At 42.0% G+C, this 23376-nt stretch overlaps 1 protein-coding gene and 2 non-coding genes across 3 annotated transcripts in view; 2 read left to right on the top strand and 1 right to left on the bottom strand.

Annotated features, from left to right (window-relative positions):
* Positions 1–5661, top strand: part of RP9 (RP9 pre-mRNA splicing factor) — a 16376-nt gene extending 10715 nt beyond the window's left edge. The window contains exons 5-7 of the mRNA XM_045288669.1: positions 2401–2492; positions 4248–4309; positions 5058–5661. Of these exons, the coding sequence (XP_045144604.1) occupies positions 2401–2492; positions 4248–4309; positions 5058–5256 (353 nt within the window). The 3' untranslated portion in view covers positions 5257–5661. The remainder of the gene's footprint in view (positions 1–2400; positions 2493–4247; positions 4310–5057) is intronic.
* Positions 5662–10539: 4878 nt separating this feature from the next.
* Positions 10540–10646, top strand: LOC115869326. The gene has a single exon (XR_004046134.1). It is a non-coding gene; the product is annotated as a U6 spliceosomal RNA (small nuclear RNA).
* Positions 10647–11004: 358 nt separating this feature from the next.
* LOC115869288 lies at positions 11005–11140 on the bottom strand. The gene has a single exon (XR_004046105.1). It is a non-coding gene; the product is annotated as a small nucleolar RNA SNORA47 (small nucleolar RNA).
* Positions 11141–23376: the final 12236 nt, after the last annotated feature.

Genomic DNA, 23376 nt, shown 5'->3' with positions numbered 1-23376 from the left:
AACTGTGCCTGTTTATTGTGGGAGGAAATTACGTTACCCAAGTGTCCATGTACCATAAGGTGGGACTCATGAGAGGCTCTTACTAGCTACTAACTCTTGTTTAGGATTTGAAGATGTGAAAAAAGACTGATGAGAAGTTCTAAGTAGAGCTTCTTTGTTTGACTACAGGCCTCACCAAGAGGGTGATCTCTCTGGGTTTATCAATTGGGTAGCCTCTGAGGTTGGTCTCGTTGGTCTGGTTAGATTTTCCTCTGTGTGTGTGTGATTAGATTTTCACAGAGAAGTCTATTTCCTGCCGATAGGATGAAGTTCCAGGCTGCTCTTGTTCTGGGAACTGATTAGAGAGAGACGTCTTAGCAGCCAGTATTCATTTGGTCACATCATCCTCCCCTATATTCTCTTTGGTACCTTGCCTTTCCATGTACCTGATGTAACTCAAGTCCCAGCCCCTCTGTTTGATTCTCTCAAAATCTGCGTCTCACCAAGTTGGAGGAGAGATGCACTTAGGCTTTTAACACCACCCCCTCCTCTCTCTAACTCCCCCTTCAACTTGACTTCCAGAAGGACTCTGGGACTGCCAGTTTCTGGCCTTTTCAAGGGCTCTACACACAGAAACAGTTGGCGCTCAGTTCTCTGTGCTGACTAAGAATTCGTTTGGGGGCTTTTCTTTTAGTGCCTATCTATTTCTGTTCTACGCTTCGGCCATTTTTTGGTGTTAACTTCTTTCCTATTTTCCCTGCCCTGTGATTCATGCTTTTTTAAAATAATGTTTTGTTGTCACTTTTATGAATGTCAGAAACACATTGGTGTGAAGATATGTGCAGTGAGAGTATATTCCTTCTTGCCCCATTGGAATTCATTTGAAATGGTAGGAGAGATAAGGCCAAGGAAAAGTCCTGTAGAGAGAGAGCTCTCAAACTTGATCCACACCCACCCACCCACCGCCCCAATGGTCTCTTCCTTCCACAGCTCAAGTGAAAATTAAAAGGCTGTACTTTCTTTGCCTTTCAAGAAACTGCCAGCCTGGAGCAAAGCTTGTTGCTCCTAGCCATATAGTATTCCTTCTTATTATTCCCTGAGATCCTTAGTTGGGAGTAGCTTAATGCACAACTCAAAATTATTTAAAAAAACAACACAGCTACAAACATCTACTAATAATTAGAATGTGAAATGTACAACTTAAGAATCTAGGAAATTTGGAATACATCAAAAATAAAATGGAATAAGGTAAATAGCCTAGGCATTAGTGAGTTGAAATGGACTGGAATTAGCTTTTTGAATCAGAGAAACATATGACCTACCATGCTAAGAATGACAAATTGAAGAGGAAGGGAGGCTCCTTTTTTTTTTTTTCCACAGTAAATCACTTTTTATTTTTATTTTTTTATTATTATTATTATTTTTTAACATTTTATTAGGGGCTCATACAACTGTTATCCCAATCCATACACACATCAATTGTGTAAAGCGCATTTGTATATCGTTTCTCAAAACATTTTCTCTCCATTTAAACCCCCGACATTAGGTCCTCATTTTTCCCCTCCCTCCCCGCTCCCCCCTCCCGCATGAGCCCTTGATAGTTTATAAATGGGTATTTTGTCATTATCTTGCCCTGTCCGACGTCTCCCTTCATCCACTTTTTGGTTGTCTGTCCCCCAGGGAGGAGGTCACACACAGCTCCATGTAATCGGTTCCCTCTTTCCTACCCATTCTCCCTTTACCCTCCCTGTTTTGCCACTCACACCACTGGTCCTATAGGGCTCATCCGTCCTGGATTCCCTGTATTTTCAGTTCCCATCTGTACCAGTGTACCTCCTCTGGTCTAGCCAGTCTTGCAAGATAGGATTCGAGTCATGGTAGTGGGAGCGGGGAGGAAACCTTTAGGAACTAGAGGAAGGTTGTATTTCTCATCATTGTTACATCGCACCCTGACTGGCTCATCTCCTGAAGGGAGGCTCCTTAATCATCAAAAGGATTATTTCATGATCTGCTCTAAAGTGCATTGTGTCAGTGGGAGGAAAATGCCCATGAACTTACAAAGATAGCTAGAATACAACTATTTATTAGTGAGGATAAGAACCATTTTATGAGTGAAAAAGACAAGCTCTTTGAAACATGTAGTCAGGCACACACTTTAGAAAATAAATAATTTTTTTACCCTTTGCAATATTTTTTGCATGGAATTGCTTCATAGTACTTATTGATGAATAATCACTTCTGAAACTCCAAGTCAAAAAGATGCTTAGGAAGCAATTTGTTTCCATTTTGAGGGATCCTATGTGGTTTATCCATTGTGTCCATTTGCTTTTAGAATTGGATTTTAATGAAAAATAATGATATAACGGCCCACTGATTGCTTGCCTTGAAGAAGTGAAAGTGTGTTCTCTTCTTTGTTTTCAGGTTGGCGTTGTAAACGGTATGGTCACCGAACAGGCGACAAAGAGTGCCCTTTCTTTATCAAAGGCAACCAAAAGTTGGAACAGTTCAGAGTAGTAAGTAAAACCCCACGATGTCGATTTACAATGATCAGAGCTGGTGAATGTCGATGAGTCAGCACTTGTCCAGCAACTAAAAGTTCACCAAAAATACATTCCCAGAAGCCTTCTGGCCAAAGCATCTGGTGTTAAACGGGCGTCTCTGTTAAATGGCATTTGTGTGACAGATTAACGTGTGACTTCTTTCTAAGGTGTTATTTGCTTATGATTGGGAACGGAATTTCTGTTTCTGAAGCACACATTATTTTCTATGCTATCATTTTTTAAATTTATGACATAGTCTATTTCATAACTAAAATTAGGGTTTTGGCTTCTCAATCTTAATATGATGATTAGTTATCTTTCTGTTGTGAGCTGGAACTGTATGTTTAACATAGATGTTCTCAATAGATAACAGTAAGACAAACCTACTACTTTCTCTTGAATAGACCATCAATTCAGTGCTCAGTAAATGCTTCTGCCAAATAAAGTACCGCATGCTGCTAACATATGTATTCAAGTTATCAGCATTTAGCAAACCAGAGTTCAAAGACATTTTAGAAGTTGTGTTCTTATTTTTTAAATTTAAAAAAAAGTATTACTGTGCACCAAAAACTGCTAGATGAAATGTCAATTTATTTATTTATTGGAAATGTCAATTTACATAGCTACTGTAGAAGATACTTTAGTGATAAAAGCCAAAACATTTAACTATTCTCATATGTTTTCAAACTCAGATATCCTTATTCTAAGACTTTATCCCAAAGATATAATAGAATATCTGTGTACCCACATTTTTATGGACATATAAGGTTAACTTTCAAAATTACTTATGTGGCTGAAAAAATTGAGACTAAAAAAAAAAAAAAGAAACAAATATACCAGTCTAATATACCAGTGTAAGTCACAATAACATACAAACCATATAGCCTTTAATAAGAATATTTTAAAATTCTATTTTAAAAGATTGCTTAAAGCACTTTAAAAGAAAATACGAAAACAATAGAGTTCTATACATAATACTTATAATATTTCATAAATTATAAATACTATTGGGAGAAAAACACTAAAATGTTAGTGGTTATCCCTGGGTGTTAAGATAATAGTGTTTGGGTTTTAAAATTTTTTTATTTAAGCTAAAATTTGACACATATCCATATTTTTACTGAGTTAATTCGCACGGCAAGTTTAAGTTGTTTTGAATTGCACAAGTAATAAAAAACTACGTATGCCATATAAAAGTAAATGAAACCACCACGCTCACTCCTGCCTCTCTCCCCAGAGGGATTTTGCAGTCTGATGAGTATAATTTCAGACATCTTTTGGGATGCTTGCGTGTATTTTTCTATACCTAAAATGGGTCGTTCTTACACTTGACATTCTTTCACTTTACAGTCTTACATTTTGCAACTCATTTGTTCTGCTTATTAATCCACATACAACAAAAAGCATTATCCTGCACTAGTGACCTCGCATATTACTTCATAGTGTGACTGTGTCATGGATTATGTAGTTATTTCCTCATAAAAGAATATTTCTTTTTTTTTTTTAAGAATATTTCATTTTCTGTATTTTAAGAATCAGAAAATCCTTTTTACAGCTTAATTGAGTTTGCTGTGATTGTGACCCTCAGGAAGGAGTAGAATATTTTTGACATTATATTACATCAAATGGGGGAGAAAAACTTGATGGTTTCAGTAAAATAAGGAGCTCATTTTTATCTAACTAATGGTCTGAGGCCTAACCAAACCTCGCCTTTCTCTGACCCCCAAGGCACATGAAGACCCCATGTATGACATCATACGAGAGAATAAAAGACATGAGAAGGATGTAAGGTGAGATCATCCTGATAACAGTATACCTTTAACATTTAAAATTATATGAATTATAACAACCACCCCAATACTAGGGATTGGTTTAGTAAATAATGGTACTCTCCATGGAAGTGTGTGGAGGACAAGCGTAATCAGTGAAGAGACTACGTGTGGAAGGAGCAGTGTGTGGCATGGAAGGATACAGACCTTGTTATTCTTGGAGTAGCTTAAAGCAGTAGACTTGCCCGAACACACACACACATCCCATCACTGACAGGTGACATTCACATTGTTGTGGCTGGTTCTCTTATGCATTTGATTATCCTGTGAATTGTTTTATTTTCTTTAATATCTTTAAGGATCTGAGCTTCTGTTAAATATTACTGTTTGGCCTAAAGATGGTGAAAAAAACGAAAGGGGTTTGGGTTTGCTTCACATTTGTTTACATTGAGTTTTAATTATTGAAGGAGGTATATTAAAATCTATAAAATTGAGCAGTATGAGAATAATTGAGGGAAGTATGTATCTACTAGAACTTATCACTGTAAGAACTTTTAAGAACATACAGAAGTATTGAGGAAAATGAATAGGGTACAAAATGGTTTGAACACTGGTTTGTCACTTCAAGTAGGTATTCACATGGACAAGAATAGGAACATAGACATCCCCCCAAGTGCTCTGTGTAGTGATAACATTTTTCTCCCCCAGCACTGCTCTGAAGTCAGTCGTTTGACGTGTGATGCTTGTCTAAACGCTGTTCTGTGTTTAGGATACAGCAACTCAAGCAGCTCCTGGAGGACTCCAGCTCCGATGAAGACGGCAGCAGCTCCTCGTCCTCGGAGGATAAAGAGAAGCACCGGAAAAAGAAGAAGAAAGAAAAGCATAAGAAAAGGAAGAAAGAAAAGAAAAAGAAGAAAAAACGAAAGCACAAGTCTTCCAAGTCAAACGAGAGTTCCGACTCAGACTGACAAAAGAAATGGATTCGTTCCCCGTTTTCTTCTCAAAATGAGACTCTTGTGGCCAAAGAAGCAGGGGAGAAGCAAGTGGAGAGAGCAAAGCCGAGTCCGCCTGGCTGTGAACTCTCACCTGCCTCCCCGTCAGGGTGTCACCCACAGGAGCTGCGTGGCTCTCCCAGGTGCTAGTGTGGGACAACTGCTGATTTCAGTCAAGAACCTTGACATGGTGTTCTCCTTTGGCCACTCGCTACAACATGTGATTCATTCAAAAGGCCGCCCTTGGCAGGTGCCAGGCAACAGGACTCTGAAGAAGCTTCTGTGGGTTCCCCTCATAGTGAGACTACTTCATTTCTACAGACTTATTTCACAGGCTTGTGTTTACTCTCATGTTGATGGTAATAAAAGCTGATTATTTTATTTATTTTTAAAAATATTTTTAAAATTTTATTTGTGAATAATAATAATACTCATGCATGGTCCTAGTATAAAAGGGGCATACAGTTTAATCATGAAAAGTCTTCCTCTCTCTCTCCTGTCCCAAATACAGTTCCTTCCCCATTGACTACCAATAGTCTCAGTTCCTAGGGCAGTCTTCCAGAACTACTTTATGTACCACAAATACAAGTGACTTTTTTCAAAATTCCTTTTTTTAATGCAAATACTAGCATATATTCCACATCTATGGAGACATCCTTGTTGTTGCTGCTGTTAACCCAACAATGTAAAACAGTGTAATGTTTAATTGGGCCTTGCTGCATATGAAAGGTTTGTTTCAAAACCCCTGGCACAATTGGTGCAGAGATTTTGAGAGGTGAATAACAATACACAACCTGTATGGCTACACTCTATTTAACTTGCATGGATATTAGTGCCAGAGTCCCAGTATTTTCCCAAAGTGGTTGAGAAAAATTATAAAAATATAAGTAATGCTGGAATAGGTCAGCTACCTAAATTTTAATATACCTCCCTCGCTTCCTTTCTCTTTCCTGCAGAGCACATCACCTGGGCTCCCAAGCTTTGACTTTTCCACAGCAGAGGCAGCTCTGTGTTGGTGCCTAGAGCCAGGGAAGTGTCAGTCAGTTCTTTGAAGAGCCAGAGAGGGGCCAGTTCTTGTTCCTAAGTGCCCTTCCTTATTTGCAAGGACAGTTGTTGCTTTCAGGAACCGTGGTGGCATAGTGGTTCTATGCTTTAGGTTGTGATCTGCAAGGTCAGCAGTGCAAAACCACCAGCCACAACCAGGCTTTCTACTCCCGTGGACAGTACAGTCTTGAAAACTCACAGGGGCAGTTCTACCCTGTCCTATAGGGTCGCTATGAGTCAGCATCAAGTCGATGGCAGTGAGCCTGGTTGATTGTTGTTTTCAGCACTCGGGGTTCTAGGAACTCCTCCATACTACCATTTCCTGCCTCATTCCCTAGGGACAAGATTCACTGCTCTAAAGAATAACCCATCCAGACCCATGTTGGCCCCTTCTCTAACTCTCATCAGTAAATGCTCTCCATCTTGCTCTTGGAATAGTATCCCTTAGGAACACAGTTTATGCAGATTGTAATTGTGGGGACATGTTTCTGAAGACCTAATGGCCTGTTCATCCACTCACACCTTGTCATCCTTGCCCAGCAGGCAAGATAGCTTCTCAGCCATTGGTCCTCTCCCATATGCCTCTGTGTTTCTTATCCAGTCCCAGCCTCCTTGGTTCTTCCAAAACTTCTCTGTCCTTTCTGGGACCAGGTTTTACTATAAATATATTCTACTCTGATGGAGAAGAATCTAATTCTCAAACTTTTAGGACATCAGAATCACCGGGAGGGCTTGTTAAAATACAAATTTCATCACTGTTCCCATTCCCACAGTGTGAGATTCAGTGTCTAGACTGGACCTTGAAACTTGCGTTTCCAACAGGTTCCCCTGTAACACTGGGATGGCTGTCTCTGTGAGGGAACTACGGTTCAATTTATTAACAGTGACTGAAGTCTTTTTCCACTCCCTGCCCTCACTTGATCTGCTTGTCTTCTTGTAAGTCATTGCCGTCCCTTCCCCACCTCTGATTTTATCTGCCTTCTGCTTCTGGTCTTTAAAGCCTGTTCATAACTTCTGTCTATCATTAACCTTTTTGTCCTGTTTACAATAAAAATGTCAAGCCAAACTCTTCCCACTCTGCTCCTAAATATGGACAAATGGAGAAAATCACACAGCTGATGGCCATAGGAATTCATCATCTTCAAGCTCAACTGATGCTATAAAGCTGATGAGCCAACCAAAAGTTTTTAATAATCTATTCAAACCTTCAATCCTCAAACATCTCCCCTCAGGCTCAGTCCTCACCACTCCCACCCAGGAAGGTAATATAAACCCTCAGGCCTCCCTTCACCAAGCATCCTTCCAGTCTTACATCATATTTGTGGGTAAGGGGAATCATAAATTGGCCTCCATGATTCTCCCTCCTGGTCTCCAAAGATCAAACCCAACCCATTGCCCTCAGACAATAGCAGTTCTATAGAACAGACTCGAACTGCCCCTTGGGGCTTCCAAGGGTATAATCTTCAGGTCTGTTAATGTAATGAATTTTATTCCAGTAAGTGGAGAAAGTTACACTGAAGCTGATGTTCTTACAAGGAGGGTTATCCTAAATCATAGGAGCCCTTTAAAACCAGGGTTTTTTCTCTAACTGGTAGCAAAAGAAGTCAGGAAAGGTCCAGTCATGAATAAGATTGGGCATGCTGTTGTGAGCTTTAAAGATGAAGTGGCCACATGGACAGGAATGGGACAGCCTTTATATGCTGAGAGTGGCTTCCCACTGATCGCTGCTAGGAAATGAGGCCTTCAGTCCTATAGCCGTAAGGAACAGAATTCTGCCAAACTACTTCAATAACCTGAGAAGCTTATTTTTCTCAAGAGATTTCTGGCAAGAGCCCAGCCCTGTTACACCTTGGATTTGGCCTTGTAAGACTAAGAAGAGAATCCAGCCCAGCCTGCACAAGCTTCTAGATACTGAATGGCTGTTGTTTGAAGCTGCTGCTACATTTGTAATGATTTATTATCCCGCGGTAGAAGTATAGTCCAGTGGTTGAAACAGGTTTCCCTCTCCTTGATGACAGTCCACCTGTGCTTAGGGCACAGACTCAGCAACAGAAGAGGCAGTATATCAGCACAGGATCTGGATCTAGACTGGTTTCAATCCCTAGTGCGCCACTTACCAGCTATGAGACTGGGCAAGTTACTTGAGCTCTCTGTCTTTATATTTCCTTCACTGTAAACCAGTGATCATATTTACCTAATAGGGGCATTATGAGAACTAGATGGTTTGATCCTTGTAACAAAATTAGAACAGAAGTTGGCACATTTTAAGTGTTAAATGAATGTTAGTCACTCCTACTCTTATTCTCTACTACAACTTTTTGTATTGTGTTATCTCACTCATGTCTTCAGACGCCCGTTCTGCTGCTATGCTGCCATCAGCACCAAAGTTCAGTGTCATTACCCATTAGAGATGCAAATCAAAACCATTTCACTCCCACTGTAGGGTCGCCATGAGTCCGAATCAACTCAATGGCAGCGAGAGTTTAAGGATAGCTAGGATTTTTAAAAAATAACAAATGTTGGCATGGATGTGAGGCCATTGCTGGAGGAATACAAAATAGTTACAATGGTTCTGCTAAATAAATAGGGTGGTCGTTTCTCAAAACAAACCAAAAACCTAAAAATAGAACTACCATATGGTCCAGCAATTTCATTCCTACGTATATACCCAAAAGACTTAAAGGCAACAACTCAAAGAGAGACTTGTGCATTGCACAATATGCCAATGTACATTGCAGCCCTATTCATCATAGCCAAAAGGTAGAAAGGACGTCAATGGCCGTCAACAGATGAATGGATCAGCAAAAACGTGCATATGGACAACCGAATACAACTCTTAACTCACTCCCCCTGTGGGTTTCCCAGTAGAAAGCCATGTCTTTCTCCAAACAGTGACTAGTGGTTTCCAATTGCAGGCGCTGAGGTTAGTGAACTAGTGCATAACCATTCTGCTTCCAGAGCTCCTTGGAATACCAGTTAGCAAGTAGAAAAATGCAGTGTTGGTAGATGCTATTATGTGGATGCAGCTTGAAGACATTACGCGGAGCAAACTAAGTCAATCACAAAAGGACAGATATGATCTCACATATAGAAAGAAAAGGTACGTTGTAGTGGTTAGGAAGGCCAGGGGAAGGTGGAAAAAGAGACTAGGAAAATTGCATTATGTGAAGGTAGAGTCGCACTGCCAATTTCTGTAATTGCTGTCAGTAAGTAGTATACCTCTAAGAAGTTGAATTGTCAAAAGTTGTTTGACAGATATATGTACAGTAGAAGAAAGACCGTTGCTGCTAAGATTGCTTCAGTACAACCAAATATGGCTTGGGATTTGGTTCCTTGATTTGGAGGTAGAGAGTCATGGTTTCACGGGATATCCCAACTAATTGACCCAATTGTGAACTGCTTTTGTTCTACCTCCTAGCTGATTTTGTAGTGCCTGGGGCCTAATGGCTTGCAAGTAGGCACCCAATTAACCAATGTGTAGCTACTTGCCTCCAGGAACTACTGCCTCTTTTGCCTTTAGACCAGCGGTTCTCAACCTATGGGTCACAACCCCTTTGGGGGATCGGACAACCTTCTCACATGGGTCGCGTAAGACTGTCAGAAAACACATTTCTGATGGCTTTAGGATCCAAGACACTGCTCCTCTATCCGTCTCCAGGAGGGTCCGCACACATGCAGATACACCTACATACTAGTACTGGTGTGATGGCATCATCACACCAACCCCATCACCTACACCCGTACAAATACAGGTGTAAGTGACAGGGTTGGTGCCATAATGTACTTATGCAGACCAGTCACATGTGTAAAGAGCAGCTACTCTGTAGAAAGCAGCTACTGTGTTGAAAGCAACAGTACTGGAGGTAAGACGACACTTCATGAATTATAATTACTGGGTAAATGTAAGGTCATCAACTATTGCACACAAAAAAATTTGTACCATGGGAACTTAATCTTTATGTTCAATTTATAATAATGAGAATACATCCTATGTATCAGATATTTACATTATGATTCATAACAGCAAAATTACAATTATGAAGTAGCAATGAAAACAATTTTATGGTTGGGGGTCACCACAAAATGAGGAACTGTATTAAAGGGTCACGGCATTAGGAAGGTTGAGAACCGCTGCTCTAGACCAAAAGAAGTAGATGATACCAGGTACTATTACTGAATATTTTGATAAAAAGCTTCTATAGAAGAATCTTGTTTGTGCTCGCTTCGGCAGCACATATACTAAAATTGGAACGAAACAGAGAAGATTAGCATGGCCCCTGCACAAGGATGACACGCAAATTCGTGAAGCATTCCATATTTTTGATTCCTGACCACAGCCTGGCATGCCAAGGGCCAAAGAAAGGCCTCGAGGTAGTGAGGGAGGAAAGGCCTGGAGGCTCTGAGCCCCAGGGGAGCATTAGTGGCAAGGCAGGATTTTCTCCCTGACACTGAGGGTTTTGTCACTCTGACGACACTAAGATAATAAATCAAGACACTAAAAAAAAAAAAAAGAAGAATCTTGTTCAAGGGGGAAATGCAGAACAGAATTTCAAATTCTGAACCTGGGAGCCATGGAGGGTAGATGAACCCATGATATTGCCCTGAGGTAATCTAAATCTTTCATAAGAAATATCCCCTGTAGCCTTCCTAAAACTGAACAGTAGTTTATCTTTTTTTTTTTCAGTGTCAGCCAGCAGGGCACTGCCCCTCTGACGGTGGCAGAGGGGCATCCTCTGCCCCGGCGACCCTTCACTTTCGGAGGCCTTAACCAGTGGACGGCAGCATGGTACAGAGCTGCCTTCTTCTCAGTCCACCACAGTTTATCTTAACTAGTATAAAAAGGTCTGCTTAGAGCATTGTGCTCTTATATGCGATCCAGTAAACAAGAGGGGCTTGAAAGATTTCATGGGGTCCTGAAGGGCCAATGAGTTTCTGCTCGAGGGGGAGGAGCCTCTCATGGAGGGTGAGAATGGTTGCCCTGCTGGATAAATGTAATGAGTATCACTAGATGCTATGTAGAAACTGCTGAATCGATTTATATCTTGCTGTGTATAGTCTCAACAACAACAAAGTAAAATGTAAAGAAAACAATAAAACTAAAAAGTTTTAAAATTGTAAAAATATATGCCCCAAAAGTCCTTAGTTCGGAAGTACTGAACTAAGTAAAAACTAAAAAGTGGGTGTACTAATGAATGGGTTGTCATAGCCTTCCAAATAGCTTTTAAATGCATTATAAAACATGTCATCACACATAACTTATTTTACATAACTGAGGAACACTATGAATACTGTTGAGTGTGTTTTTTTCACTTACTATTAGAAATCCTGATGGCGTGGTGATTACACATTGGGCTGTTAACTGCAAGGTCAGCAGTTCAAAAGCACCAGCCACTCTGAAGGACCAAGCTGGGGTTTTGTACTTCCATAAAGAGCCACTGGGGCAGTTCTACCCTGTCCCAAAGGTTTAATATGATTCATCATCACCTTCACAGCAGTGAGTTTGATTTGATTTCTTATAAAGGGTTGGTCAACTGTGTTAGGCCAGGTTGACTAGAGAAACAAATTCATTGACACTCAAATATTTCTAAGAAAGAGCTTTATATCAAAGAGTAATTAATTGTATATTAAGAAAACATCCAAGCCCAATCCAGATCAAGTCCATAAGTCCAATATTAGTCCGTAAGTCTGATACTAGTCCATAAATCCCTCTTCAGAATCATGCAACACATGCAATGATGCAAAATGCTGGAATATCACAGACCAGTGGATGCAAAATCTTGTGGATCCAGTGGCAGTGGAAGCCTCTCCAGGGCGCTTGCAGGTCTCAGTCTGTCTCCATGTGGCTTGTCAACAGGAAGAAGGCAGAAAGCAAGAGGAAGTTCCCAGAATCCTCATGAGGAGGCCATGCCCACAAGAAGGCATCATGAAGCTGTGACCTGATTGTCAGACTAGGCTCCACTCCTATACATATTTATCAAGTGGACATGAAATTATGTCACTACCACATCTACATTAAACCATTTCAAGAGGTTGCATGTGCTCAAGAACCAGTGGTATTGAAAGAGATTGAAGTGGCACTGAAGGCATTCGCGAAAAGCCAGGCTGCGGGAACTGACAGAATACCAGTAGAAATGTGCAACAAGTGGATGCCGTGCTCGTAGCACATCATTGTCTATACCAGGAAGTCTGGAAGACAACCACCTGGCTAGTAGACTGGAAGAAATCTGTATTTGCACCCATTTCAAAGAAAGGCGGCCCAAGAGAAAAGGAAAATTATCAAATAACACTAACGTTACCTGTAAGTAAAATTTTTTTCAGCATTTAAAAAAAATCATTTTATTAGGCGCTCATACAACTCTTATCACAATCCATATATACATCAATTGTGTAAAGCACATTTGTACATTTGTTGCCCTCATCATTCTCAAAACATTTGCTCTCCACTTAGGTCCCTGGCTTCAGCTCCTCATTTTTTTCCCCTCCCTCCCCGCTCCCCCCTCCCTCATGAGCCCTTGATAATTTATAAATTAGTATTTTGTCATATCTTGCCCTGTCTGAAGTCTCCCTTCACCCACTTTTCTGTTGTCCGTCCCCCAGGGAGGAGGTTATATGTTAGACCCTTGTAATCGGTTCCCCCTTTCCAACCCACCCTCCATCCCTCCCTCCACCCTCAGGGTATTGCCTCTCTCACCACTGGGCCAGAAGGGCTCATCTGCACTGGATTCCCTGTGTTCCAGTTCCCCAAGTAACATTTAAAAATATATATTTTATTGTGTATTGGTGACAGTATACATAGCAAATTAGGTTTCCATTAAGCTATTTTTAAACATTTTGCTCAATGCCATTGGCTACATTTTTCACATTGTATCAAAGCTCTTTTTTCTTTTTTTTGGTGGTTTTCTTAATATGATATTCACAAATCATACACCTCCATGGTGAAATCACATATATATATAATCACAATCAGCTCTAGTACTTCATCCTCCCCTCGCAGATTCCTTGTTTGCTCCCCAAGTCCCCTCACCCTCTCTATCCCACCCTCACCCACCCCTACATTCCCCACAAACCACTGATTCCATCAGTTATTATCTCTATGCATCTACTCCTGTGCTTCACAAACTGGGAAACCCAGAAGTAACAATAAACAATTAAGACAAGATAAAATGGCAAAAATAATAATAATATAAAAATACAAACAGAGTAAGAAAGAAAAGATCATATCAATATTTTAAAAGCCAAGGAATAAATTGTTGTCATGGAACAAACAAGAAATACTTGCGTCTAGACCAAATTGAGGTTAGGCTCAGATAGAAGTCAACTGACCAAGTGTCAAATTATACCATGTTCTATCCACCATCAAGCTTACCATTATCTCTGTCTGACAGTAAAGCTGTTCGAGACCCTTGCCTGTGCTAGAGGGGATGTGCCAGAGGCTCAGTCTGACTAGATAGTCTGCAGATCGATTTGGGGCCTCCCATGACCCCTCACACGCTTCTACAAAGTGGGTGTTCACAATTTAAACAGATTTCCCTTCATCATATTTACATTTTGTTATTATCTTTGGATCACACAGGCTGGTGTGCGTCTTCCATGTGAAGTTAATTGACTCCTCACTTAAGATGGCTCATCATTTGAATACAAGCCTTTAAGACCCCAGACCTTTTGCAATTGATAGCCTGGCACCATATGCTTTCTTCACCACACTTTGCTGTAGTACTCTTACCTTCACTGATTATTTCATGAAGGCGAGTATTGAGCAGCGCCATGTTATCAGAAAACAGTGTGCTTGAATTGGAGCTAGAGGTAAGTGGGAGTTCAAAGCCCATCTGCATGCCCAAGTGTTATGCACGACTCTGCTTTTTTACTTTGGCGGTCGTATTATGACAAAAACAAAACCCCACAAGACCAACAACAGCAACACCACCAAACAAACAAACGAAAGCAAAAAAATAAATAAAATTAAAAAATCCCCGAAAGGCAGAAGAACAAAACCCCAAAGTAACAAAAAAGAAAAACATTGTCAATCATCTCCCTGGGGTCTAACATCAACAATTTTTCCAATGACACTGAACTCAAGACACTGTGGATATGAGGAGTCTGTGCGAGCACAGTTCCACTGTGAGCCGCACCCCATAAGTGGTTGCCTTGAGCAGTTAGATCTCCCAATAAATTGAGCTCTGTTTACACTGAGCATGGCGATTGGTACCAGGGGAAAACTTCCTGCATCAATTTCTCAGGTGTAGATCCCTGCCCAGCAGTTCAAAACCTATCATATTAATGCAAGGGGAGCATCGAGGTACTAAATATATAGTGAGTCTGGGTCCCTTTCCACTGGACACCCACCATGCCGGGGGTTCCACCCAAGGTCCATTGGGTACCACTTCCACAACCCCAGGACGGCCCCTCTTTGCTTCCTCTTCCATTAGAGTGCCCTAGACCTCAGTCCAAGGGTACAGGCAGCTTTGAGGCAGGGCTTGTTTCTTTCTGTAGGGTCTCTATGTTGAGGCCCTGTGGTGTAGCCCTTGGGGGATGCCATGTGCCTGCAAGGCCAGTGTCCATGGTCATCATGGTGCTTAGTCCATGGCCTGGCTCACCGAGGGTTAGGTAGAAACATATTCATATGTGTCTACCCAGGAAAATAAAACCTGTTCTATTGCCCCCCTAGGTTCCCTGTAATCATCGTTTAACATCCCTTCCCAATGTGGGTTTGCTTCTCCTCAATCACCCACCATATTCACCAACAAAAATATTGTGTCTCCTCCAAAATGTAGAGCGGCTCCCCTCCCCTGGTTTTAATTCTCCAGCAAGGTTTTTCTTCCATCCTGGGGAGGCCTATTGATTTGCCCCAGCCTTGTCTCGATGTGGAACAGCATCAAGTGGATGGGCTTCCTCCTTTTCCCGCCTCTTGAAAGGGACCCCAGCCAATGCGAGGCCTCCTCCTTCAAGGTGATTCTTGTGAAGTGCTCCTAGGGGAGGTGGCGTATGGTTCAAGGCCGGTAGGTAGCCTTCTCCCCTTTAGTTCAGGAATTGGTCCCTAAGATTTTTTTAATTGGTGTTTCTCATTATAGTAGTGGACTCATGCAATATTTGTCCTTTTGTGATTGCCTTACCATATAAACTCCTGTATAAGCCGAGTTTTTCAGCACATTTTTAATGCAGTTTTTGTGGTAAAATTAAGTACCTTGGCTGATATTCGGGTCATCTTATACTTGAGTATATATGGTACTTCACTCAGCATAATGGTTTCCAGTGTCATGCGGTGTTTCATGCTGTCACCACTGTTTTTAAGGGTTGCACAGTATTCCATTGCTGACATCAGATGAATCTTGACTAAAAGAGAATACAAGGAAGACGTTCATTTGTGCTTTATCAAATATCCAAAGACGTTCGGTTGTGTGGGTAGTAACAAACTATGGATACCATTGCAAAGAATGAAAATTTCAGAAAATTTCATTGTGCTCATGCAGAATCTGTACATTGACAAAGATGCAGGTGTTCAAACAGAACAAGGAAATAGTGGTGTAAAAGCAGGAAAGTGTGCATCAGTGTGTATTCTTTCATCATACTTAGCATTCTGGGCAAATGACCAAGTTGGACTATCTGAAGAAGAACACGGCATCAGGACTGGAGAAAGTCTTGATAACATGCCAGATGACACACCTTTGCTTACAGAAATCTAGAATTTGAAGTATTTACTGATGAAGATCAAAGACTGAAGCCCTCAGTATTACAACTTCAGCCTTACAATGCGATGTAGAGAAAACAAAAATTCTCACTACTGGACCAATAGAAAACATTGTGATAAATGGACAAAAGATGGAAGTTATCAAAGATTTCATTTTACTTGGATCTGCAAGCAGTGTTCATGGAAATAGCAGTCAAGAAATCACATGACATTACATTGGTCAAGCTGCTTCACAAGATCTAAAAAACAAAGATGTCACTTTGAGAACTAAAAATGTGACCTACTCAAGCCATGGTATTTCAAACCCCTCGTATACATGTGAAAATTGGACAATGAACAAGGAAGATGCACAGAATTGATACATTTGAATTATGGTGTTGGGAGAGAATATCGAAAGTATTGGGAACTTCTAGGAGGAACAAACAAAGAGGTCTTAGAAAACTACAGAATTCTCCTTAGAAAGAAAAAAAGATTTCGTCTCACATACTTTGGACATGTATCAGGAGAGACCAGTCCCGGGAAAAGGCCATCATGCTCGGTAAAGTAGAGGGTCAAGGTAAAAGAGAAAAATGGATTGACACGGTGGCTGCAATGATGGTCTCAAATATAACAATGATGGGGATGCCCAGTGACCTTTTAGGACACAATAGAACGGTCCCTGTGGGTTTCTGGGGCTGTAAATATATATTTTTAATTTTATATATACATTTTTTTACTACAAATTACTATATTCTATTTTCAGCTAAATCTTTCATCTCAAACAAGTTATAATTAAAACCATTTCTTTGCCATCCCCCAAGAGTTTTATTGTCATATAATTCACATATCATACAATTCAATAGTTCAATCACATCACAATTCTTCTTGATGTAATTTATCTTTTTACAGGGGAAGAAAGTCGCATTTTTCTACTGCAGAATATTCATACCAGATCCCGAAAATAATAACAACAACAACAACAAACTCAACCCTAGCACATACGTTAAAGTCTGCATTTCTTCAAAAGTTGTTTCTAAATCACTTAATCAAAGTCATGACAACTGACAACCAAGAGTTCAGATTTAACAATTATCTGACTTCTTTAAGACTGTGAACCCTGGAGCCTTTGGGCTCGGCCTTAGCTGTGACCCACATTGTGAAGCAGAAGCAATAGAAGTTGACAAATCTGCCCAAACTTCCACAGAACAGTTTTTTTCATCTTTGAACACAGAAATATTTGATTGGGGGCTCTAGAGCTCTTATAACATCAATTGTATTAAGCATATTTGTACATATGATGCTGTCATTATTTTCTAAACATTTACTTTCTACTGAGTCCTTGGTCTGGTTCATATCTTAAAGTGTGTATATTTTTTTTGTACACACCCCAAACCTCTCCATCCTCTGCACCCAAGATGGGATCACCACCCAGAGCTCTAAACTGGGCCATCTCCGCTCAGTATCAAAGCTTCAGTCAGCTGAACTCCAGGCTCCTGACACGTGACTACATCTTCTACTCAAATGTACTTAGGGCCCTCATCAACGTATACCCCATTAATTCAAGAGACTTACAACCAGCTCCATTCGTACAGGCACTTTATAATTCCAATTTCTCCTAAACAACCCAGCTGAACACTCCTAAAGCATATTTCCTTGTATCATACCCCGACTCGATTTGTACTGGCCCTTTATTGCCTACAGAATGAAACTCCATGGACATGAAAGGAAAATTCTGCTTGGCCTTGCACAAGTGTGGTCTCCAGTAGTCTCGGACTAAAGCCGGGGAGCAGGGACACTCCCCCGCCCAGGCTGCTCCGTTGCCTTCCTGCTACAGCTTCCGTTCTCGGTTTCTCCTCCTTTCCTCCCCAGTCCAAGCCTCCAAAATCCATTCCAGCATCACCGACTTCATGTGCAACCCCAGCTATAGTGAAACCTCTCCTTCCTTTTCTTAAACTCCTAGAGCCAGTGGTCACTTGCCACCTCCCCCAGCTCTGTATCCTTCCTGACCGACATGGAGCCTGCATCTCATACTGCATCACACCCTCCCGGGAGGCCAGAGAACCCTAACCTGCGATTCTGTTTTTATGCCCCCACTAGTATGGGCACTTGTGGCTCAAGTGAGAAACAACATTACAAAATGGAGACACACACTGTTCACCAAAGACTGCTGTCTCTTCCAGGGCTCAGAGTAGAATTCCCACAAATGACCAAATAGGATACCTGAGCCCATTCGTCACCTGCTTTCTGAAGACCAGGGAGCAGCCCCCTTTGACTCCTGTTGGACCATGCTCTGTTCCTTCCAGTGTCTGCCTGCTTCTTTACCTTGCATACCAGAGGGATGCTCTGAGATGCACCAACTTCAACTGCAGCTCATTTTCTGTGGCCCAGAGGATGAGCTCGGGAGAGAAGGAGCTCCCAGGAGCTCCCGGTTATCTTCCTGTGAACCTCGTAATAAAAGCCTGCGTCTGGAAGAATTCAAATGACCCTGTGGAAAACCTTCGTGAGCCATTCCACCTCAGACCTCGCCTTATCCTCCCCTCCACATGCTTCTCCTGTCTCCTGTCTTCTGAATCCTCATGAAGTGAGCCGTTCAAGAAACCGTTTTCTCCAAGGCATAGGTTGACCTTCAATTTGGGGCACTGGTATCGGGTTTCCTGCATTTCTCCTTTACAAAGTCTGGCTTCTTGCCTTCCTTTAGTTTATACTCTCCAGGACACTGGAGATGCTCCATCAGTTTGTCCCTGTGATATGCCAGCTCAAGTTCCTCATCCAAGATCCTTTCTCGGGGGGTGGGGGGAACATTTTCTCAGAAGTCAGGGATTATTCCATGAGAACTGAGATATATTATATGTCACCCGAGATGGTTTCATCAACTGGGCCAACCAGGAAGGTGAAGGAAGAGGCACGCTTCTCAGGAAAGACCCCATTGATGCCTAGACATGGGACTGCAGCCTTAGGTCATGAACCGTTCCCTGGCTGGAGCAGAGTGGCCGTGCCTGCTGGAGCTTGTTCACCTCTTCAGTAGACTTGTGTGTGCTTCCGACCATGAGTACTCTGGCTTTCATCTGGTTGGCTCATCATCCGCAGCTTCTTTAACTGCTGGGTGGGGACAGGATTCCGGAAATAGCCCCGTATCCTTAGTTTTCTTTACCGAAGCTCATCTCCATGCCATATCCTGGCTCTTCGTCTCTTTCACCCGACAGTATATGGCTCCGACCACACAGCAGTTCTTTGCTCATCTGGCACGCAATGGTGTGTGCCCAGTGGCCCTCAGTACACCCCAGCCAGGCTTGCACTGGAACTCTCTGACACCAGGTGGTGCTGCACTTTGTCCTCTGCCATGACCTTGCCATGGGCCTGGTCACACAAAGGGGGGGGGTGTTTCTTCTTTAAAAGTCTCTGAGCATTGTACTGCAGGAGTGCCATCACCATGTTTTCTCCCACTCCTTCTCAGAGGCGTAACTTCCTGAGGTGTGTTTCCAGGAGTGGTATCCCAAGGGCCCTGTGGTGTGGCTCCCTCTCCTGAGCAGCAGAAGGTGACACTCCATTGCTTTTCTCGGGGGCATTGTCGGTTTCTGTTTCGAGAGTAGTCATTGGGGCAGTGGCCACACTACGTGTCCGGTGGTCGGCTTCCAGACGGTAAGCTTGTTGACTGCATTGACTTTCAGCCGGCCGGGGATCAACAGTGTGAGGCTCTTCTTTTTCCCCAAGGCCAATACAGTGTGGGAATTGCACTGCCTGGTGATGCACAGGAAACAGAGGTCCTTGGCTAACTCTGGTGGGAACTGGAGACTGTGGTGCAAGAAAGCCAAGAGGCACACTCAGTGCCAGTGAAGAGTCTGGAAAATATGGGCTCCCATTCCTGAAACCAATGGAGGGAACATAATGTAGCCATTTTATGACTCCTGAAGGACAGGGAGATAATCAGCCAGGACATACCAGGTGCTAAATGGTGAAATTGCTTCCATGTTAATCGACAACAAACCAATGTCTCCATTTCCGCCCTGTGGCCCCCTTGCATATTTCCAGGATACAGCAAATAAACTGACAGTGACAGGCACAAGGACATCCAACCTCTGCTAGCACGACAACTGGCATCAGTTACCTGCAGTCTTTAGCTAGTATCTCACATGAAAGGAGCTCACCACTCTCTCCCCAAGACCTTAAGTTCAAGGCGCATTAGAGTCAAGGTGCATTGAGTTCAAGGCGCATTTGAGTCAAGGCGCATTGAGTTCAAGGCAGTAGACTGTCAAGCTGTCGGATGATCTTCCCTCTGCTGGGTCCCCCTCCCTCTCTGCTCTCCTCCCCAGTTTGGCTCAAAAATCTACGGACTCATTTTACAAAGAAGGAAAATGAGGCAGAGAGAAGTTAATGTTTGTACAAAACCAGCCTCTTTATAAAGATCTGCACTTTGTCCTTCTTACAGTGCTGTGTTTTCAGAACCAATTAACTTTTTGAAAAAGTAGTAGCTATCCTTGTATGCACATAAATGGTATCTGGAAAGATACTCAATAAACCAGGAACAGGGTGAGCCAATGGGCAAGGACTGGAAGATTAGAAACCTGAGATTTGGAAACAGTATTGAGGTTTCCAAACTCTTTTAATGTTTAACCATACCCATTTGGTTACTTTTCAATTTTAAAAAATGTTTATTTATTTATTTTAAAAATCATTTTACTGGGAACTCGTACAACTCTTATCACAATCCATACATCTACTGAATCAGGCATGTTTGTACACATGTTGCCTTCATTCTTTTCTAAACATTTACTTTCTATTGAGCCCTTGGTGGCAGCTCCTCTTTTCCCCCCCACTCCCTCCCCACCACCTTGTTACTTTTCAATTTTAAAAAAAGCATGGAATGTCAACTGGAAAGATGTTCTGTTTGCTTCAGAGATTAATTATGTATCCATTTCTGAAAAAGTCCTAGTCAAGGTGACTAAAAACAAAGTTACACATGAGGTACAGACCTTCAAGTTAATGTTAATGAAGATATTTGCTCAAGTGTGAACTCATGTAGTTGTATAATTGCTCAGCCCACATCTTTCCCATGAAAATGCCATGCTGTTTAATACCCAATTTCATCAACCTGTTGGTAAAATTCTAACACATTCCTCCTGTCGGCTAGTCACTAACTCTTATCTAAAAAGAACTTACTTCCAACATTTCTATCATGAACACTTTTATTTATTTATGTAGCTAGCATCCTTTCTGTCTCCCTTTAGTAACAGTAGTCCCTCATCTAAAGTGTCTTTTGAGAAATGAAATGCAAACTCTTTCCAAGTGGCATGGGACAGGCTCACACCACCACGAAAGGTCGACTGGCCAATGAGAGGAACCCATATTCCTGGCTTTGGCTATCGGTTCAGAGAGGTGCTCTGAAACTCTGATTGAGATGACTGGAAGGGCAGATTTGTCTCTGGAATCACTACCCATAAAATCAACCCCAGCCTAAAGGCAGCTGCCACCGAGTTGATTCTCACTCACAGGAACCCGAGAGGACAAGGTGAAACTGCTCCATGGGTTCTCCGAGATGGTAATCTTAATGAAAACCGACTACGGCATGTTTCTTCTGGTAGTAGCTGGTGGATTCAGACCACTGATCTTTCAGTGAGTGGCTGAGTGCCTAACCACTGCACTACCAGGCCATCTTTATAAGACCAGTATATGCCTGGAACTGCTGTGTCCATCTTTGCTAAACAAAGGAAATGAGGCCAAAACAAAGCAAATCAGAACCTAGTGTTGTGGGGGGAATGGGTGGTGAAAAGAATAGGTGTGTTAGTCTGGGTTGACTAGAGAAACAAATCCAAGGGCACTCATAGATGTATAAAAAAGAGCTTTATATGGAAGAGCAATTGTATATTGAGAATACATCCCAGCTCAGGCCAGATCAAGTCCATAAGTCTGATATTAGCCCTAATGTCAGATACTAGTTCATAAATTCTTCTTCAGACTCACACAGGACATGCAATGATGCCAAATGCAGGAAGATCACAGGCTGGTGGGTGGAAAGTCTTGTGGATCCAATCCAACACTGGCTCTGCCAGGTGAGTGTGGCTCCACAACAGGAAGGTGGAGCACAGAGAGAGTGTGGCCCTCTTCCAGGGAGAGAGGAAATTCCTAGACTCCTGATGAGATGGTCACGCCCACCAGGAGGCATCATCAGGCTGTGACCTGATTGATAGGCTAAACTCCACCCCTTCACTTATTTATCAAATTGACATGAAACTATGTAACTACCACAATAGGTAAAGAAGGATGAAGCATGGAGGCATGTCTGATCCCTGCCTCTTGGCATCAGGCCAGAGGTCACTTATGCCTCCTATGGTGTTTACTGCAGTCTCGAACACCCTATAGGCGCAGTTCTACTTTGCAGCCGTGTGGTCTCCCTGAGTAAAATCCAGTCAATAATACAAGTATCTGATGGCTTTAAATTTTTTTGATCACAAGTCTGCATTGCTGTCAGGTCCCTGCTCGTGTCGCCTTCTAATAAACTTCTTTTTCTAACTTGGAGATGTTGAATTTGGCTCTGCTGCTCCAGGGCAAAGGAGTTCTGGTGGTGCTGCTGGGTAGGCATAGGAATGCCAACTGCAAGGTTGGTGGTTCAAATCCACTAACTGCTCCATGAGACAAAGAGAGCAGGGGCTCTCTGCTCTCATAAACATTTATAGAAAATAATTTTAAAAACATTTCTAGAAATTAATTTTCTCCCAGTTTGGGAAACTAGAGGTCCAAATTTGGGATGTTGAGAAAGGCTTTCTCTGTGTTGGCTGTGGAGGAAGACCCTACCTCAGCGGAGTTTCTGCTCCTGGGTGGTTTTCATGTGACTTGGCTTTGCCTTCCTTTGTCTCTGGTTCTCTTGGTTGCATGTTTAACATTATATATATATATATCTTCCCAGAATCCTATCTCATTAATATAATGAAACCTATTTACAAATTCTATGTCAACTACAGATAAGGTATTAGGATTTAGAACACATATTCTTGGGAGACACAATTTTGACTGTTTGATTGAGTTTGATAAAGCTAATAAGCCTGTTGGATGGGATAGTGGGTGAATGGGGAGGACAACCTTCCACTGGGAAAAGATGCTAAACAATAATTGTAGGGAACCTAAGAACAATCCCGATCTTTGGTCCGGGGTAGACACTATGAATGTGTTTTTACCCAGCCCTTGGTGAACCATGCAATGAACTAAGCACCATGATGACCGTAGATGCTGGCCTTACAGGGAACATGGCATCTTCCAAAGGCCACACCAGAAGGACTTGGCATGGAAGCACGAACTAAACAAACTGGGCCTTACCTCAAAACTACCTGTACTCTTGGACTTAGGACTAAAACACCTTTATGGGAGAGAAAGCAAAAGATGACCACCCCAAGACT

This window comes from Echinops telfairi, unplaced genomic scaffold (assembly GCF_000313985.2).
Source record: "Echinops telfairi isolate 266 unplaced genomic scaffold, ASM31398v2 ScPeMD7_23;HRSCAF=83, whole genome shotgun sequence".
Lineage (NCBI taxonomy): Eukaryota > Metazoa > Chordata > Mammalia > Afrosoricida > Tenrecidae > Echinops > Echinops telfairi.
Note: the sequence above shows the minus strand (reverse complement) of the source record. Positions and strands in the feature narration are given on the sequence as shown.